This window comes from Galeopterus variegatus, unplaced genomic scaffold (genome assembly GCF_000696425.1).
Source record: "Galeopterus variegatus unplaced genomic scaffold, G_variegatus-3.0.2 Scaffold9958, whole genome shotgun sequence".
In the NCBI taxonomy this organism is placed as follows: Eukaryota; Metazoa; Chordata; class Mammalia; order Dermoptera; family Cynocephalidae; genus Galeopterus; species Galeopterus variegatus.
In genome coordinates, this window is record NW_007736069.1 from 44,886 (window position 1) to 65,360 (window position 20,475).

General features: G+C 38.9%; 1 protein-coding gene across 2 annotated transcripts; it reads right to left on the reverse strand.

Annotated features, from left to right (window-relative positions):
• Window positions 1-1,246: 1,246 nt before the first annotated feature.
• Window positions 1,247-20,474, reverse strand: LOC103609698 (zinc finger protein 665-like). Of its 2 annotated transcripts, XM_008593997.1 has the most exons (5): window positions 20,438-20,474; window positions 18,239-18,329; window positions 11,415-11,541; window positions 10,802-10,930; window positions 1,247-4,570 (listed from the first exon to the last, which is right to left on the reverse strand). In XM_008593997.1, the coding sequence occupies exons 2-5, from the start codon at window positions 18,308-18,310 to the stop codon at window positions 2,406-2,408; spliced, it is 2,493 nt and encodes an 830-aa protein (XP_008592219.1). In that variant the 5' UTR covers window positions 18,311-18,329; window positions 20,438-20,474; the 3' UTR covers window positions 1,247-2,405. The 2 variants fall into 2 exon arrangements, with proteins under 2 accessions (XP_008592219.1, XP_008592220.1); XM_008593998.1 differs by lacking the exons at window positions 18,239-18,329; window positions 20,438-20,474 and adding an exon at window positions 12,695-12,773.
• Window position 20,475: the final 1 nt, after the last annotated feature.

Here is a 20,475-nt window from a genome sequence, read left to right on the forward strand (position 1 = left end):
AACCCTCGGTGGGAGCGCCGCCGCACTTCCCAAGCGGCACACTACAGCAGTGCGCCACCGGGCTGGCCCTAATGTAATAAACTTTTACATACATTAATTTACATTGAATTAGTATAAAATAGCTTAGGCAATTTAACTAAAACAGTATTTCACAAACATTTTCAACAATCATATTGTGTGATGGGACCTACGTGTGCAGCAGGAAAAGGAATGTCATAAGCTGTTACCAAGAATAAAACTGGAGTCTTCCCCAACCAAGAAGTCAGGAGTTTCAGGAGTAAATGTGCAGTGTTGTACTAAAGAGTCAGACCTCACGATGTCTGACTACTAACACCTTTTACAGCTCTGCAGTCCTCCTTCCCATTTTGCCCATCTGTTCGAGCTGATAATAGTACCTGTGTGCTCCCTTCTTTGGCACCAACTGGAAGTTCAAACCCCACACATAGAAACTCCCATGACAACCCTGCCCTTTAACAACCATACAATGAAGCCAGCCACTTTTCTTACACACTCGAGCCACATTTGGACCAGCTTGAGAAGTCTACCCTGCTTTCCCCAGGAAGATTGATTATGTAGTAAACATTCTCATTATACTTCAGTATATCCACACCAAACATTAAGTGGAGTTTAATTCACTTTCAGTGGAGTGGTCACAAATTCGAATTACCAGATAATGTTACAAAGGTGAATATATGAAGTTTCTAGTTTATCTACCAGAATAAAACAAAATTCTCATTCTGCATGTTCCTGAAAAGGAAATTCATGAACATTAACCTTTTCAAATTGTCACTGAAAACTCCAAGGACAAAAAAAGAGATGGTGTTATTTTTATTCTTATTCCCTACACTTTTACTTTGTAATATTTTTTATAGTCTTCCTATATTTGTATTTTCTCAGCGTGTAAATCATGATGCATGTCACAGGTCTTATTTGGCACACACAAGAGGCATGTAGAAATAGTGTATATTCATCAACAGTAATGCATGTTTTAGAGTGTAAGAGTCTGAAATTGCACTTCTAAAAAATTTTTGTTATACCCACATAAGTACCCTAAGGCAGAGTGCAGAGAGAAGTGCAAAGTATGAATATAGGCTCCCAAGTTACTGTTTGATTCCACTGAGAAGAAAAAATTGTTCCAGGTCCTTCAACCGTAAGAACCTAACGGTACATTCTTATTGTCTGTTATGAAGTATATCACTGAGATGGGATAAAACTATGTTGGTACAAAGAATGTGCTCACTCACAGTTAAGAAAAAAACATTAAATTTTATTAATTAAAACATGAGATTTATGATAATTATGAATGAAACTGTAGCAAAATGTAATGTCAGCAGTTAAGTGTGAATCCTACTCAAGAACATGCTATTCTGGTGTTTTTCATTAAACTCTCCACCCTGATAACTCTTTTCTCTTCAATTTCAAAAATAAAAATAATTTTTCATCAACCTTTGTTATATGGCAGCTATTGCCATTTGATAGAGAAAATGGCCACCATTTCCTCTGAATTACTCCTACCACATAAACATTCCCTAATAATATATCCCTCTCTTCTCATAAAAATCCCAGTCTCCTAAGGTCTTGGCCTACTGTACTTCATGTTGAGTCGGTACATTTCTTTTCTATAACTCACAGAGCCCTTCTGTCAGGAGAAAGGCAGCCTGAACACAAATACGCACAACTGACGGTTTTACATTATTTTCTGCCCCTCTTAAATGCTCTCTAATTCAAACAATATTTATTTTTTAGAAGGCAGAGTACTTCTTCCAGGAACTTGTATAGAAATGATCCTCACCCTATAAAGTAAGTGAACATTATTTTTTTTTTTTCCTTAATTTTTTCTCGGAGAACACAATGAAAGGCCTGTGAAGAAGGTTTAAGATTAACTATGGGTTGAAAGTCACATGAGTAAATAATACAGTAGCCTTTTGAAGAAACTTCAAATAAGTGAACAAAATATTTTATAATTTGAAAAGAATTTTAAGTTTCCAAACATCTTTGCACTTTTGATATACAAGTATATTGTGTTATAAGTTAATATATTTTAACTTCTAATTAGCCAGCAGTACATAATAACAAAGGTTAAGCTTGGAGAATGAAAGAATGAATTATTCTTCCTATAAATTCTCCTACAGATATGGAACTTGAGTAATAGCCTCAGGATGCACATCACATTTGTGTGGTTTCGTCAAAAATGTATAATTTGATGTCTAGTGAGTTGTGAGGCCTGAATTAAGCCTCTGCCATACATTACACTTAGATGATGTCTCTTCAGTATAAACTCTCTGATGTCTGTTAACGCTTTAACTCATGAGGACTCTGCTAGTCAATGCATTTGCAGATTCTCTCAAGAATTAATTCTCTGATGTTGTGCAAGGAATAAACTGTGACTGAAGACTTTGTCACACTCATTTGTAAGGTTCTTCTCCAGTATGAATTCTGTGATGACCTGAAAGGTTTGAAATTTGACTGAAGGCCTTGCCACACACTTTACATTTGTAAGGTTTCTTTCCAGTATGGATTACCTGATGGGTAGTTAGGCTTGAATGCACTCTAAAGGCTTTGCCACACTCATTACACTTGTAAGGCTTCTCTTCAGTATGAATTCTACGATGATTTGCAAGGTGTGAATTTTGAGTAAAGACTTTGCCACATTCATTGCATTTGTAAGGTTTTTCTCCTGTATGGATTGCCTGATGGGTAGTTAGGCTTGAATGCACACTAAAGGCTTTGCCACACTCATTACACTTGTAAGGCTTCTCTCCAGTATGAATTCTACGATGATTTGCAAGGTGTGAATTTTGAGTGAAGACTTTGCCACATTCACTACACTTGTAAGGTTTCTCTCCAGTATGAATTGCTTGATGGGTAGTTAGATTTGAACTAATAGTAAAGGCTTTGCCACACTCATTACACTTGTAAGGTTTCTCTCCAGTATGAATTCTACGATGACTAGCAAGGCTTGAAAGCTGACTGAAGAACTTACCACATTCATTACATTTGTAAGGTTTTTCTCCAGTATGGATTACCTGATGAGCAGTTAGGTTTGAACGAATTCTAAAGGCCTTGCCGCACTCATTACACTTATAAGGTTTTGCTCCAGTATGAATTCTCCAATGCCTCGTAAGGTGTGAATTTTGAGTGAAGACCTTGCCACATTCAATACACTTATAAGGTTTCTCACCAGTATGAGTTGCCTGATGACTTGCAAGGTATGAATTCTGAGTGAAGACTTTACCACACTCATTACATTTGTAAGGTTTTTCTCCAGTATGTATAGCCTGATGGGTAGTTAGGTTTGAACGAGCACTGAAGGCTTTCTCACACTCATTACACTTGTAAGGTTTCTCTCCAGTATGAATTCTACGATGAGTTGCAAGATGTGACTTTTGAGTGAAGACCTTGCCACATTCCCCACATTTGTAAGGTTTTTCCCCAGTATGGATTGCCCGATGGGTAGTTAAGTTTGAACTAATAGTAAAGGCTTTGCCACACTCATTACACTTATAAGGTTTCTTTCCAGTATGAATGCGCCGATGACTTGCAAGGCTTGAAGGGTGACTAAAGACCTTGCCACACTCATTACATTTGTAAGGTTTTTCTCCAGTGTGAATCGCCTGATGCATCGTTAGGTTTGAACGCACAGTAAAGGCTTTCCCACACTCAGTACACTTGTAAGGTTTCTCTCCAGTATGAACTCTCCGATGAGTTACAAGATGTGAATTTTGAGTGAAGACCTTGCCACATTCATTACATTTGTACGGTTTCTCTCCAGTATGGATTAACTGATGGGTAGTTAGGTTTGAATATGTACGAAAGGCTTTCCCACACTCATAACACTTGTAAGGTCTTTCTCCAGAATGAATTCTCTGATGAGCTGCAAGACTTGAAGGCTGAGTGAAGACCTTGCCACATTCATTACATTTATAAATTTTCCTTCCAGTATGGATTACCTGATGGGTAGTTAGATTTGAATGCAAACTAAAGGATTTCCCACACTCATGATACTTGTAAGGTTTCTCTCCAGAATGAATTCTCTGATGACTTAAAAGGCATGAAGGTTGAGTGAAGACCTTGCCACATTCATTACACTTGTAAGATTTTTCCCAACTATTTGAAGAATGTATAAAATTATCCCCATATTTTTTAGAAATGTGAGTTCTGACACTAGAACAAATTTGTTGAAGTGGTGAAATGAGAACATCATTTTTCATAGATTTCTCAACTTGATTACATTCATAAATTTTCCTTTCACATTGAAATAGCTCTTCAGGCAGAGGTGACTGAAAGCTAACTCCAAGCTGAGTTATATTAATCCTGTTTCCTGCATGCTTTCTATCATGTTTTCTTCTACCAGTGAGACTTTCTTTCTGGGTCATAGAAACTTCCTTGTAATTTCTTTCATAATCTCTCCACTGACACTCAAAGTTATGTATATTTTTCTGGTCTTCCCTGAAAGAAAAGTCTTTGATGTCATGGCTTTCATGTCTTTCCAACATCACTGTGTGTAACACTTTGGTATTGCTGTTCCCTTTTGGTGGTAATTCCTTGATTATACAATTAGGAGAGATATCTACAAGATATAAAGAACCATCATTTTCCAATTAATTACAGTACATAAATAAATATTTCACATTGAAAAACATAATATTACACCAAAAGTTACACTTATATTGAACAGACTTAATGAAACTTCAGAGCCATAAAATTCAATTTTTAGGAACACAACAGAAATAGGATTCTTTAAAAAAGAAAAGGTGAGTACATGCAATTCAAGTTAATAGTAGGGAAGCCTAGTTTCAAACAACCTATGGTCGAAGCACATTTGTCAAAGCTATGTTAGTCCTGAAAGTAGGAGGATTTTTCCACTGTGACCTCAAGGCACACACCAATTGGCAAAAAACATGGCTTTCTTATAAGTGAGGAGAAAAAACATTTATAGCTGATTTATTATGTACAAATAAATGCTAAAGAACAATATGATATAGTGTAATGGAAAATAACCTACAGAAAATTATGTGATGAATTATTAAAGAAGCACCAATTTTAAATTAGAAAGCAACAGCACCAGGAAAATAAGAACAATTTAATAAACAGTGTCATAAAAGATAATATTTTTCTAAATACCTGTTATAAAACAATCTATACCAGCACAGACCAAGTATTTTGCAACATTAAAAAGTGGCTCATGACAGTTACATTGCATAATGCATACTGGAAAACCATTATCTGTAAAATATGATGAAAATTAATTAATAAAACATTCTAGTAACCCATGATAAAATGTGCAGGCAAAGAATTAGTAATCACATTTACAAAAAGTTATGGCCTGTGGAATTGTAAATAATTTCCTCTTAAAAAAAAAGGAAAGGATTTCTACTTCAGAACCAGCACACAATACAAGAACTGGAATATGATTTTGTGAAAAATTGTATTATGTACTGACAAAGTATAATTGTATATATTTATGGGAAACAAAGTGATGTCACAATATATGTACACAGTGTAGAATAATGAAATAAAGTTTATTACCATATACATCACCTAAAAAACGTATCATTTACACCAACTATTTAATTGAAACTTTGTACTGACCAACATCTCCCTATTCCACCTACTTCCCAGCCTCTGATAACCATTATTCTACTTTCTGCTTCTAGAAATTCAATTGGTTTAAATTCCACATATAAGTGAGAACATGTAATAATTGTATTTCTGTGTTTGGCTTATTTCACTTAGAGAAATTCATCCGTGTTAAATGTTGCTTCATCCAGGTTCCGCATACTCAACTTCCTTCTTTTGAAGGAAGACTAGAATTCTATTCTGTGTATACACCACATTTTCTTTATTCATTCATCTGTGATGGAAAACAGGGTGACTACATAACTAATTAGGCTAGTGTGAATAATGTTGCAATGAACATGGAGTACAGATATCTCTTAGACAAAATGATTTCAAATCCTTTGGAGATACACCTAGAAGTGTAATTGCTGGATCATATGATAATTCTATTTTTAGTTTTTTGAAGAACCTCCATGCAGTTTTCCATAATGGCTGTACTAATTTACATTTCCACAAATGGTGTACAAGGCTTCCCTTTTCTTCACATCCTGCCCAACTCTTATCCTTTACCTTTTCGATAATAGCCATTCTTGCAGGTGTGCGATATCTCATTCCATCTATCTGTTGGCCACTTGTAAGTCATCTTTCAAAGAATGTCTATTGAGGTCCTTTGCCCATTTTTTAATCAGGTTATTTGTTTTGTTTTCATATTATTGAGTTGCTTCAGCTTCTTCTACATTTTGGATATTAACACCCAATCAGATGTTCTTAAGCAGGGCTGCTCACTCAGGAAGTATAGGCAATAATAGGTCACAGCATATACAACAAGCATAAAAAGAAATACTTCAAGGGACATACAAGCACTAAGGTGTGTGGCCAACAGTGTTACGCAGCCATTTCTCATGGATAATGATATCTGTGTCATCATCCCCTCCACATACTGATTTAAGCAGTGCCCTAAAAAGTTGTCCAGTGCATGAATAGGGGTCTTGCATTACAGTGAAAGTAGTGTCCTGTGGAAATTGGGGTGTTTAGGCATACAAAATTAATATGCTAGGAAGTAACATTATAGTCCATCCACATCAAAGTACTATGTGAGGAAAGGCCAAGATGGAAGATCAGTAAAAGCACGGCAGGGAGTAATGGAAATGTGGGAGCAAATTTTGTGCGCGCAAATCTGTGGGAATGTAACTGCAATAAGGCAGTTAAAATTCTGACACTGGAAGAAAAGAATAAGTCATTTAACAAGGAGCATAATACTGATGCAACCTTAACTACAGACATTAAATTACGGGCATGGGCAAAATGGAAGAGATTTAAAAGGGAGGTACCGTGATGAAGTGAAAACAGGTTTACATCACACAGTATTTGCACAGGCAATAAAAGTAAAAATAAATAAAATGGACTACATCAAAATTTAAAAATATTGTGCAGCAAAGGAAACAATCAACAGAGTAAAAAGAAAACCTATGGAGAGGAAGAAAATATTTGCAAAACATGTATCTGATAAAAGGTGAATTTCTAGAATATACAAAAAACTCCTACAAGTCAACAACATAAATAACCTGTTTAAAAAATGGGCAAAGGGACTGAATACATATTTTTGCAGAGATGATATACAAATGACTAATAAGCACACAAAAAGATGCAAAATATCATTAATCAAAAGAAAATACAAATAAAAATACAGTCAGATGTCACGTCACACCCATTAGGATGTGTACTCCCTAAAGGAACAAAAAATAAGCGTGGTGGTGAAGATGTAGAGAAATGGGAGGCTTTCGCCTTGTTGGTGGGAATATAAAAAGGTATGGCCACTACGAAAGATAACATGATATTTCCTCAGTTCAAAATTAAATTACCATATGAACCAACAATTTCACTTCTGAGTATATTATATCTAAAAGTACTGAAGACAAAATCTGGAAGATATATTTGTAAACTCATGTTCATTGCAGCATTATTCAAAATAGCCAAGAGGGGGAAGCAAATCAGGAATCCATCACAGATGAACAGATAAACAAAATGTGGTACACACACATACTGGAACATTATTCAGCCTTAAAACAGGTAAAAATCCTGTCATATGCCACAACATGGATGAATCTGGAGGACACTACGCTAAATGAATAAATCAGTTATAAAGAGACAAATACTGTATGATTCCATTTAAAAGAAGTATTTAAAATAGTGAAATTCACATAAACAAAAATTAGAGTGGTACTTGCCAGGGGCTAGGAAGAGAGGAAAATAGGGGGAGAAAGTGAGATTAAATGATCATGGTAATCAATTAAACCTAAATTCAAACCAAAAGAAAAATATGGTATATTTTAACTCTGCTAAGTTCATACAATATAAAATATTATAGAAGTTACTTGACAAAATAAAAAGAGGAATGTAAGGTCAGGGATAATACTACTGTATATATAAGACATATAGTTGTTAGTAGGAATGAATGAAAATTAATGTGCACTCATCCAATATTAATATTTGACTACATAAATATCACCAGGAGAACACAAGTAACCGTACAGAGAGAATATATGTAAATGACCACAGTGGGGATGGCTTGTACTGAAGGGCACTATTAGTGGCAGCAAAGTGCAGACACATTTCCTGGCAGTGGTGTGGAGACCCATGGAGGAGCTCGTCAGCAATGTAAGCAGCAAATAGAGCCAGAGAACAACAGGCCAGCACCAGGAGGTGGGTTCACAGGGAGCAGGTGAACGTTACAGAAATTCAGATGGAAAGAAAGACAGGAAACACAATAGACTGCATGTGTTAACTCATGAAGAGAATTTCCAGAATTTCAGACATTACACTACAAATATAGGTATTATAAACAACAATGGAGAAGAAGTACATGAAATGCAAGAAGTGGGCTAAGTTTCCTGTAACACACAATGAAATATTTAAAAATAAATTTAGTACACCAAGATGGACATAAACAATGTAGACAAGGAAAATCATCAGAACACAGCATTTTTTCCAAGACACAAAAACTCAGTGAAATTTAAACAAAACTGAGTAAGTTACGTTTACAAAGCTAAAAACATACTATAGAAAAAGAAATGGCCAAATAACAAATTAAGGAAAGTCAATTCAATGGTATTTCTAGAATTAAGACAGTATCTTAATAAAGCAAAATAGTGTATTCTCAAGGCATCAAAAATTCTCGATTTGAAAACTGTAATGAATTTAATTGATAAAAGTGTACTTTAATGATAGGTATTAACTCAGTTGAAACATAAGTAAAAATAATAATAGACTCTCCAAAAAGTTCTAGAATTTGTGTAGGTTTTAGAAAAAGTCCTGCTGAGCCATCCCCTCTATACTAAAGAAGGAAATATTCTAAAATATACAAATCAATAGCCATTCCCTGATAGAACAGTCCCACACACTACAGATATAAAACAAAGAATACTAAGAGCATCCTCAAAAAATGTGGAACTGTTAATTAAACTTAAAAAGCAAATTCATTTATAATTCATAAATATGTACAAGATAAAAGTAGCAGTGGCCTAAACAAATGACAGTAGAATTAAAATACAGAGATATCATTCAACTTCGTAAGCTCTCTCAAGATGTGTCAAAACCATTACTTGTTATACACTGAATGTACAACAAATTGAACAAAGGCTTGAACAGAGGTTTGTTGTTAAACAAAGGTTTAAATAATAAATAATGGCACACAAAAGGGATAAGAAATGTGGCATGAACAATAGTTCAGCCAAGCACCTCAAACATGTGACATTGTGAACTTCAACAATGTTCTCCCTAGGAGAAATTCCTACACCACTGATTGCTGGCTCAAAGAAGATGATCATTAGCGTATGTGATCAACACTGTCACAGCACCTTGAGAGAGACTTTTGTGACACTTCTCAAAAACTAGAACTATATCTAAAAACGTTTTTCAGTCAAGCTCTCCTGATACTTTCTATCTCAGTATCCTAGGACATGTTGACAACTCTACTCAGTGGCTTCGAGGGGCATCTCTATGTGTGTATCTAAAAACGTTTTTCAGTCAAGCTCTCCTGATACTTTCTACCTCAGTATCCTAGGACATGTTGACAACTCTACTCAGTGGCTTCGAGGGGCATCTCTATGTGTAGCAGGATGATATTCAAACACGTTAGTCAAAGTGTTCTCCTTCATGAATTTTCTGTTACCCAGTAAACCCATTCCATAAGGGAGTGCACAAGAAGTTATCCATATCCTGAAGGTGGCTTATCACAGTAGACAAATAAGATGACATGTCAGTCCCTAGGAATGTGAATATCAAAACCAAATTTCTGAGGCCAAATCACACAAACATTAGAGAATATGAAATCAGAAAAAGCCAAGGTTTTTTACATTCACAAAGTAGTAAGAGCAGGGAGAGAGAAAAATACAACATATGGGGGTCAAATATTTTAGGATTTTGAGGTGGGACTCTGTGCTCTGCTCATAGATCCTACAGTAAGGGCCTGATCCACAAACGACAGGGGATCAAAGAGGTGACCTTTCTGTCCATTGTTTTTATGGTTCTGATGAGTAACAATCTCAAAAGATCCAATCTACTCTCCTGCCAAACACGCCCATGAAGTATGACAAAAACAGAACAGAAGAAATAACTGAGAGACCTCAGCAGGCAAAGACAGCTTGAGACAGCTCCATAAGGTTTCCTGGGCCCCAGATGCAAAGAAAAAGTAGCCAGTGTTTCTCATCTCCTAACTAGGTTTTCCAATCATATGAAACACAAGGGAATATGGGCAAGTCCAGTTGTCACAACTATAGACACTTGAGCTCTGATCTATATGGACTGAGAACTGAGCATGAGATGGAATCTAGCACAGAAAGGAGACACCATGGGGAAAAGAGATCTTTCTGAAACACCCCTCCCACTGCCACTGAGAGTCAAGGAACCAAAGAGTTCACAGAAGCTAGACAACTTGAGATACTTGAAAATTAATTTAGTATACAAAGATAAAGATTGTAGACAAGGAGAATCACTGACCATAAAAAAGACTTTAATCATGAAAAAGACTTTGCATTTGTCTCTGAGCTGCAGCACCACTGCAAGGCAAGTGAATAAACTTTTACACCTCTGTGGAACACAGTGAAAAATGGGGGAAAAGAAAAATTTTCTTTCAGAGTTCACAGGAAACAAACTGTTGTTTTCCAAGAGAAATCTCCCACTTGCAGAGTTTCCCAACACAGTTTAATGATGCGGCTTCCTCTCTGCCCATCTGAGCTCTCACCTGTATTCACACCTTTGATCCATTCTCGTCCATTTGGTTTTCTTGCTGTTGTCACTTGGCTCTCCACAGTCCAGGGTTCTTTCCCTTGCTCCAACATGGAGATAATACTCAGATCAAAACTACAGATTCCTGCTTATAAAAAGAAATAAATGTAAAATGTTGTGGCTTTTCCAGAATCCCAGCCCTGAATTTACCTGAGGACAAAGGACATTATAGATGGATCTCAAAACATATCTCAGAAATTCATCCACTGAATATTTCCTTCTAAATGCTTAGGGAACACCATAATATGCAGATATCTAAGCTTCTTGCAAGAACCACTGAATCAAAGCACAGAAATAGAAAACAGAAAATTAGATATTTTAAAAGTCTGTCATAAGGTTTTATGCATATGTAAGCTCCAGAACCACTCAATGATGTATCATAAAGGGAGCAGAGCATCTGAAAAAAGTGAAAATTAAAGGCCACATGCCACATTATGAAGCTTTTCATTTCTGAGTCAACAGGGCTTCAATCTCAGTCAAGCAATGCAGGGGCTCCCAAAACACTCAAAAAGGAAAATGTAAAGACACACAAAGGCAGATTCGGTCTTGCAAAGGGAAGTTATCCTCACCCAGGAAGACCAGATTCCTGTAGTTCTCCAACATCACGTCCCTGTACAAAGCCCTCTGAGCAAGATCCAGGCATTTCCACTCCTCCCAAGAAAATCCTATGGCCACATCCCTGAATGTCAACTGCCCCTAAAATAAAAAACACATTTCACCAAGGTGCTATGGAAAGAGTTCTAATCTTCACATAAAATAAGAAGAAAAGAGAACAGTAAGGATAGATGTGACTGAAGAGAGTCTGCTGGCATATCCATGTTGTGATATTGTGAAATTTGTTTTTTGGTCTTCATCTCCCTTTCCTACAATATAACTCACTTGGAATCTCTGGAGTGATAAGTATCTTTTTTTATTGTAATGAGATAACTGGTGGCTGAAGACCACCAGATACCCTTAGGATGGGAGCCTGGTCACTGGAAAAACCAAGGCAGAATTAGAGAGTTGGGACTTTCAGACCCACCCCTAACTTAAGCGTGAGAAGGGGCTAAAGGTTCAGTTAATCACCAGTAATGTAATCAGTCATGACCACGTAATAAAGCTTCGTAAAAAACTAAAAGGACAGGGTTCAGAGGACCTTCCAAATAAGTGAACAAGTAGCTGGAGGTCCCTAGAGGGTGGTGCACCCAGAGAGGACACAGAAGCTCTGTGCCTTTCCCCATACCTTGCCCAATGCATGGCTTCCATCTGGTTGTTCATCTATATCCTTTGTAATATCCTTTATAATGAAGGGGGAAAACATAAAGTGTTTCCCTGAGTTGAGTGAGTTGTTCTAGCAAATTAATCAAATACGAGGAAGGGGTCGTGGGAATCCACAATTTATAGCAGGTCAGTGAGAAGCACAGGCCACAACCTGTGCTTGCAACTGGCATCCAACGTGAGGGCACTCTTGTGGGACTGGGCCCTCAACCTATGAGATCTGATGCTATCTCCAGGTAGATAGTGACAGATTTAAATTAAATTTGAGGACACTCAGCTGGTGTCCCCTGCAGAACTGTTTGCTTGGTGTGTGGAGAAAAACTCCACACATCTGGGATCACAGAGCCTTCTGTGTTGTGAGAGTATAGTAGGAGAAACTGGGTCTGTTTTTCCTACATCCACACACGTTAAGGCATTTTTGAGCAAGTTACATCTCTTTAATTCTGTTTTACTATATTTTTCTACAAAAGTCTACGATATCCTCTCAGTCAATGTGGATGTCTCAGTTTTGTGGACAATACAAAAAATATATAAATAGAAAGTCAACACAGGGTTATCTTTATAAAAATATTAAATATTATGTCCAACACACCAAGTGATGTCCAGTGTCCAGATGAGCTACAGCAGGAGTGGATGTCTTCAGAGATGACAAAGTCCACGGTGGCTTTATAGAAAGAAAGGTCAGAATCTAAAAACTGTGATGATGTTAGCCACAGCAATAACTGAGGCTTCTGAACACTTCCCATGTGCTAAACACTATTCTAAATGCTTGACATGTACTTACTCATAACACCATAACAGCCCATGACGGAAAGATCTGTTCCCATTTTACTGGGGAGACAACAACTGTGTCTCAGAGGCCCTAAAAATTCTCACCTCAGGCCAGAGAGCTAAAAATGTCAAAGCAAGCACCTGAACTCATTTGTATTGGAATTAAAATTGAACCTAAAGAATCAAACAGTTAAGTAATAGACACGCATCAAAAGTAAATTGATAGTACGTTACCAAACTGAGGAAAGTTGAAACGAGTTCAAGGATAACAAAAAGGAACTGCATAAAAGGTCACTATATACGCATACACACCTGGGTTCCCATAATACATTATTATTCTTACTATTAATTCATTAACGTGACAGTGTTGTTACCAAACTGAGAAAAGTTGAAACAAGTTCAAGAATAACAAAATGGAACTGCATAAAAGGTCACTATATACGCACACACACCTGGGTTCCCATAATACATTATTATTCTTACTATTAATTCATTAACGTGACAGTGTAGAGCAAATTTAAGGCCATGCAAATATTAAATACATAATTCCAATTGTTAAAAAAAACTTTTAAACTATAAAAATATTTATAGTTTAAACTATTTTAAACTATAAAACATTAGATCCAAATGAAACGTACCATTTTGTACCAATGCCCTAAGCAAGGCCTTCCAAACCAAGACAAAACAAACATGCACACTACAAAAGACAAGGGATATGTAAAAAAGATTTATTTTTCACACTAAAAAAATGTATAACCTAAAAAATGACAATAGGTCATATATAAATAATTAAACAGCAGAATATAAAATAGCTCCTAAAATTCATGGAAAGAAAAGTGTGCAAAGTATGAAAACCCATTTTATACGTACATGTTCATACAAAGTAATGAAACCTACTCAAACTCACAAATTGGAAAACGGAAATACAAAGGGTTATCATTTTCCCCAGATTCTCAATATATAAAAAGAACATAGCAGCAAGTTTTGTTTAAATGAAATCTCACATGTTGTTGGTGGGACAGGGTTCCTTTGAAGCTGGGGGCAGGAATGGAAAATTGACAAATCTACCAAATTAGGAAATGCACCATCCTAGAAGAAGCAATCACTTTTTCAATTCGTCAACCTGGAGGAACCCTCAGACATCTGTAGTGAGGGGGGTAAGCTCAGAGGCAGCCACTGTAATATTCTTTAAGTCACAGAAAAAGTGTCAAAGGCCCATGGGTCTTCATTTACAGACTGCTCCAAGGAGGATGTCAAAGAGCAGACTATTCATCTTTCCTAACATGCGAACATGTAAATTTTCACTATTGCAGGATAAATGTATCACAATAAAACATTCACTGAAGAATTTTTTTGTAAATATCATAACTATGAATAAATACATTTGTACAGGACTTGTGCTCCTCTTGCCACAAAACTGACAAAACAGTGGCTCGTCACTGACACATGAGGAAGGGTGGAGGACGTGACAGGAAAGGGGATGGTTTACACCTTAGAGCCTCAACTCCATGTTTGTTTGGACTTTTACTATAAAACAAATTTATACATAATGTGATGTTTAAAATTTTTTAAAAGATACAATGTATAATAATAATTAACAGAATGAGAATATGGCTCCATCTTCTGTAATGTCAAAGGTGTTCTGCCCCTATCTCTGAGCTCAATTATAACCATTTTCACCTAACACCTGGTGCATAACAATCCCTGCAGTCTCCATGGGATGGATGTGCTGAGAGTGGTTTAATGAATCTCCTCCTGTTAGAACTTCAGGCTGGTTGGTGTTGAAGCACAATAACTACAATGGCTTCTGGTGCTTTGACGAAACCTCGGATGATTGGCCTTCTGGCCAGGCATCTGTGATTTCATGTTGTTGGAGCATTTGCTGTATCCCTGGGGGTTACAGTTTTCTATAAGTTTGCTGTGGCTGAACCAAGAAAGAAAGCATATGCAGATTTCTACAGAGATTATGATTCCATGAAAGATTTTGAGAAGATGAGGAAGGCTGGTATCTTTCAGAGTGCAAAGTGATTTTCAAATGCAAAGAATTTCTTTGGATTTAGTTTCATAGAAGTTTGTCACTGACCCGTGTTCCTGAACTAAGAAAATGAATATGTGGGCTAAGAGATAGTTTCTCTAAATAAATAAACAATTAAAAAATACCAAAAAAAAAAAAAGAACTTCAGGCTGATGTAATATGAAATTGACAAATCTACCAAATTAGGAAATGCACCATCTTAGAAGAAGCAATCACTTTTTCAATTCGTCAACCTGGAGGAACCCTCAGACATCTGTAGTGAGGGTGGTAAGCTCAGAGGCAGCCACTGTAATATTCTTTAAGTCACAGAAAAAGTGTCAAAGGCCCATGGGTCTTCGTTTACAGACTGCTCCAAGGAGGATGTCAAAGAGCAGACTATTCATCTTTCCTAACATGCGAACATGTAAATTTTCACTATTGCAGGATAAATGTATCACAATAAAACATTCACTGAAGAATTTTTTTGTAAATATCATAACTATGAATAAATACATTTGTACAGGACTTGTGCTCCTCTTGCCACAAAACTGACAAAACAGTGGCTCGTCACTGACACATGAGGAAGGGTGGAGGACGTGACAGGAAAGGGGATGGTTTACACCTTAGAGCCTCAACTCCATGTTTGTTTGGACTTTTACTATAAAACAAATTTATACATAATGTGATGTTTAAAATTTTTTAAAAGATACAATGTATAATAATAATTAACAGAATGAGAATATGGCTCCATCTTCTGTAATGTCAAAGGTGTTCTGCCCCTATCTCTGAGCTCAATTATAACCATTTTCACCTAACACCTGGTGCATAACAATCCCTGCAGTCTCCATGGGATGGATGTGCTGAGAGTGGTTTAATGAATCTCCTCCTGTTAGAACTTCAGGCTGGTTGGTGTTGAAGCACAATAACTACAATGGCTTCTGGTGCTTTGACGAAACCTCGGATGATTGGCCTTCTGGCCAGGCATCTGTGATTTCATGTTGTTGGAGCATTTGCTGTATCCCTGGGGGTTACAGTTTTCTATAAGTTTGCTGTGGCTGAACCAAGAAAGAAAGCATATGCAGATTTCTACAGAGATTATGATTCCATGAAAGATTTTGAGAAGATGAGGAAGGCTGGTATCTTTCAGAGTGCAAAGTGATTTTCAAATGCAAAGAATTTCTTTGGATTTAGTTTCATAGAAGTTTGTCACTGACCCGTGTTCCTGAACTAAGAAAATGAATATGTGGGCTAAGAGATAGTTTCTCTAAATAAATAAACAATTAAAAAATACCAAAAAAAAAAAAAGAACTTCAGGCTGATGTAATATGATAAAATTGTTTATATAATACAACATCCTCTATCACTGATGACTGTGTCTGAACCTTCCTTTCAAATCCAAGTCATTAAGAGTTTATTTTAGAGTTCCAGTCAAGATAGTGGAATAGATAATCCCCAGCATCGCTCTCTCCCACAAATCAACCAATTTACAACTAAAAAAATGTTAACCACAGCCAAGCTGGGGCCGCTAGAGCTCAGGGGAAGAGGAGGAGAGACCTACAGAGTTCATGAAGGTGGGAGAAGCTATGATGAGAGAAAGAAAAAATTGCTTCAAGTGTTTGGGGCTGCAGCCACTTTAAGGCTGGAGCTGCTGAGCGCATGGAGCAGGAGCTGGTAGAAGACACAGCTGTGCCCTTCAAATGGAGTTGCTTGGAGGCAGCTGGGGAGAACAGGGCCTTGGTGGCCCCCAGGACAGCAAGACTACTAATAGGGCTCCCGTGGACCCACGCAGGAGCAAGGAGCCAGAACAACTGAAAAAAAGGAGCCATTCAGAGGCCAGTGAGTCATCGCAAGGGATTGGTGCAGGGCCTGTCCCATGGGAAGTGTTTGGAGCATGGTTGGTTGAGGAGACAGGCCCACCAGGAGAACACTGGGACCCAGCAAGGTCAGCCGATCCAACACCCAATCAGCACAGACCCACTCAGAGGTGACTGATCAGGAATATAGAATTGCATGGGGTGCAGTTTGATGAAAAGACTCAGGCACAGATCAGAGTTTCTACACAACCCAAGTGCACTGGTCTCTGGAGAGCTGGAAGTACCTATAAGGTCAACCATTAAACCCTGAGCTGAACAAAAAGCCTTCTTTAAGGAAACAACAGCAAAGCAGCAATTTAGCTCAACCACACACCTCAAGTACTGGTTCCCACAGGAAGTTCCCCCATTTTAGAAGTAAGCAAAGGACAAAAAATTAGTTCTCGCCCAGATGCACCACCAGCACCTCAGGGCCCACCAAGGGACCTGAGGCTGGAGCTGGAGACAGACTCCTGCCCACAACCAGGCACACTGTCAGCGCCAAGGAGCATGCCAAAAACATCACCTCCATGTGAGTGGCCCACAACAGCCATCACAGTAACCACGGCTGTTGTGAATATGACTAGACATCACAACCACCACTCAGATGGTCCACCAGCCACTGGAGTGCACTGACACAAGGAGAGTCACCAGCAGAGATAAAGAAGAGGATGTCTCTCTCCACAAAGCCCATTTCAGAGTGACAGAAGAAGCATCTGCTCTATGATAATATTGGGGGACCTGAACACACCTCTCAGCATTGGATGGATCATCTAGACAACAAATCAACACAGTAAATATTATTCTTTCAGAGGGAGAGAAGAAATCTAGGGTTATCAGTGGTGGGAAGGGGGAGGGAGGGAGGAACAGGGAGAGATTGGACAAGGGGCATAAAAAGTACAATTTGTAACAATATATAGACTAGTAATATTGATTTGATCAACATATGTCAACGCTGAATCCCCAAAATATGTATAATCAACGGTGATTCAATTTAAAAAAAAAAAAGAGTTTATGTTAGAGACACACTGATTCTCTAGCTTAGTTTCCAATGTATTACAAAATCAGACACAAAACATTTCTTCTTATTGATTTCCTTTCCCAGAATTTATCAGGTAGTTGTGCACATTAATATGTGACCTCCATGTGTAGCTTCTCTAACCCTGGTCTACAGAGAGCTGACGGTGCATCCAGATGTGGCCCTAAAGACTCCCCGCTGCCCAACAGCACTGACACCACAGGGCACATAGCTATCACAGATCTATGCCCTGGAAGTGAATTTCCTCCCAGGACCATGCCCAATGGAGCCTACTCATAAGTTCATGTCACTGGGTCACAGTGCAATGGAATTTAAGAGGAGATGAGAGGGACTGAGGGAAGGCATGGGTGAGTGTGAGCAAACATGTCAGGCAGGAAACTTCAGAGTCAGAGAAGATCAGCAACTCCAATGCCATGTCGGAAAGCATGGACACAAAACAATCCACTGAGAATATCACTTTACCTGAGTAAGAGGCATTCCTGACTCCTTTTCTTTCCTCTTCTGCCTCTTCCAGTCTTTGTCCTCACATGACATGAGTCTTTAAAAGTCAATCCTGAAAGTTGAAAATATGCTATTTAACTATTAGAATCAATAAACCCACTTCCTGTGCCCCAACCACATGCACAGGGAGACCTCACTATGTTGAAGATGGTCCTCTGCTGCCTGCTGCACTGGGGAGAATGCTTGGACAATAAACTCCTACACGAAGACCAACAAGTGAGTTTTTGACCCCTTTCTTCAGAACTCACTCCCCTCTTGGTGAAGTCCACATATATCTTGCAGCAGTGGGGAGCTGGGCTGGACTGAGCTCCCCTACAAGGCACAGACCTGGCCTTGACCAAACCTAATGCAGAGCACAGCCCCCCTTATCTCTCTGTGAAGCACAAGTTGATCTTATTTTGATGATGAGAGATGAGATAGTCTGTGTTGAATGTTCATTGTTATAGTGAGTGTCAGAGTAGGAAAAACACTTTGGTTTTTCCTTCTCTCTCATACACTCCCCCATACCCTACCCCATCCCGGGAAAAAGGAACAGGGTGACCCACAACTAAATGAGTTAAGTCTCTGGGCTCAGGCTGAATAGGGATTGCAAACAGAAAGTAGCCTCTGACGCCAGGAATTACAACATGCACGTGCCTTATAAACAAGAGTTCAGCAATCCTCATTCTGATCTGTAGAACTTAAACAAATTTTATATGTTAGATTATAAAGACAGTAATCAAGATACCACAACTGAATCATCAATATCCAATTAACTCACCACTCATCTGGACCAAGGTTCCCCCTTCACTACTGTTTTCCTCCCTCATCCTGTATATCTCTCTCCTCCTCTCCTTCTCTCTCTACCTGGCTCTTTGGTTGGTTGGCTGTTTTCTATTTTCCCCCTGGGTTTCTGCTCCTTCTTTTACTCCCTTTTCTTCTCCTCCTCTGTCTCCCCTGATTCTCTCTATTCCTTCTCTTATATCTGTTCTGCCCCATTCTTGTAATTTATATGACCTCTTTTACTTCCTTCTCCCCATTCTTTTAACTGTCCCCAATCTCCATATATTCCTGTCTCTTTCTTACCCCATCTTTGCTCCCTCTCTGTTCTCCTTGTTAATTTCCCTCTTCCCCATTACACTCCTTTGTCCCCACTCTCTGGCACCCCAGGTCCCTAGGCTTTCTCCATGCTGTGGTTCTCTCTCTGCTCCCCTTATAACCGGCCGCCCCCTCATGATGTCCCAACACCACGTCGTCTGTCTGCCATGGCTCCAAATCATTTATCCTCTCCTCCCACTCTCTGTCTGAAGGGCCTCCTCCTCTTTTGCTGCCCCTCTCCCTATTTTGCTGTTTTTTTATCTCTCCGGGAGATCGAGATTTTCTCTAAATTTCTCTACCTGCTTTTCTCTCCCTGCTACTTTCTTGACTGTTTCTTTCACTCTTACTATCTCTTTGCAAATCCCTCAGCCATCCTCTGCTTTGACACCTTTTCACGGTTTTCTCCCATTCTTCCTTTTTCCCTCCCGATTGTTCTAGTTGCTCCCTGTCTCTCTTTCTCCTGATCCCCCTTTTCCACACATTTAAAGGGAGGCAGATGGAATACGATGCCCGCCTCGCTGAAGAGCATATTTTCCAGTGGGGTGGAATTCGGGACTGAAGAACACTGGATGTCACATGACAGGGACAAGTCACCTCCCCCCACAAGATGGGGTCGGGGAAGCGGTGGCTGCGAAGAGCAGGCCTGGGGGACAGAACGGAGGACAAGGACGGGGACGAATTAGGACAAAAGTGGGGTCTGCAGAACCCCAGGACCAGGGAGAGGACGCACCTCGCCTGAACTGAGGCGACCGGCGCTGCCCTCCAGGGGCCGAGAACAGCGAGGCTTGCAGGACCAGAGAGACGTGAGTCCACGCTACAGATGAGGACCTCACATCGCGAGGGGCACGCAGAAAGGCCAGTAAAGGGTAATAAGCAGAAAAGCGGAGCGGAAGGACATGGCCCGAAAGCAAAAATACCGGGCACAAAACCAGCCTCAGATGATTATAAACCAAAGGGAAGGGACCCCGGGACTCTCACGGAGACGTCTGAGTTTATTTGGGGTGGAGGAAGCGGTGCCGGGATTTTAAGAAGGCGCAGAGGGACTGCGAAGCGCAGGTTAAATCGAGGTGGAGGGACACTCACCAGCAGCGCTGGGACCGTCACCGCGCCATCAGCTTCCG

Coding starts and splice junctions, on each gene's coding strand:
- LOC103609698 (XM_008593997.1), bottom strand. CDS start 18,310: ATGTCATGTGAGGACAAAGACTGGAAGAGGCAGAAGAGGAAAGAAAAG. Junction 11,542..18,238: donor CAGGAATGCCTCTTACTCAG/GTAAAGTGATAT, acceptor TTTTTATTTTAG/GGGCAGTTGACATTCAGGGA. Junction 4,571..10,801: donor GATCAAAGGTGTGAATACAG/GTGAGAGCTCAG, acceptor TATATCTTGTAG/ATATCTCTCCTAATTGTATA.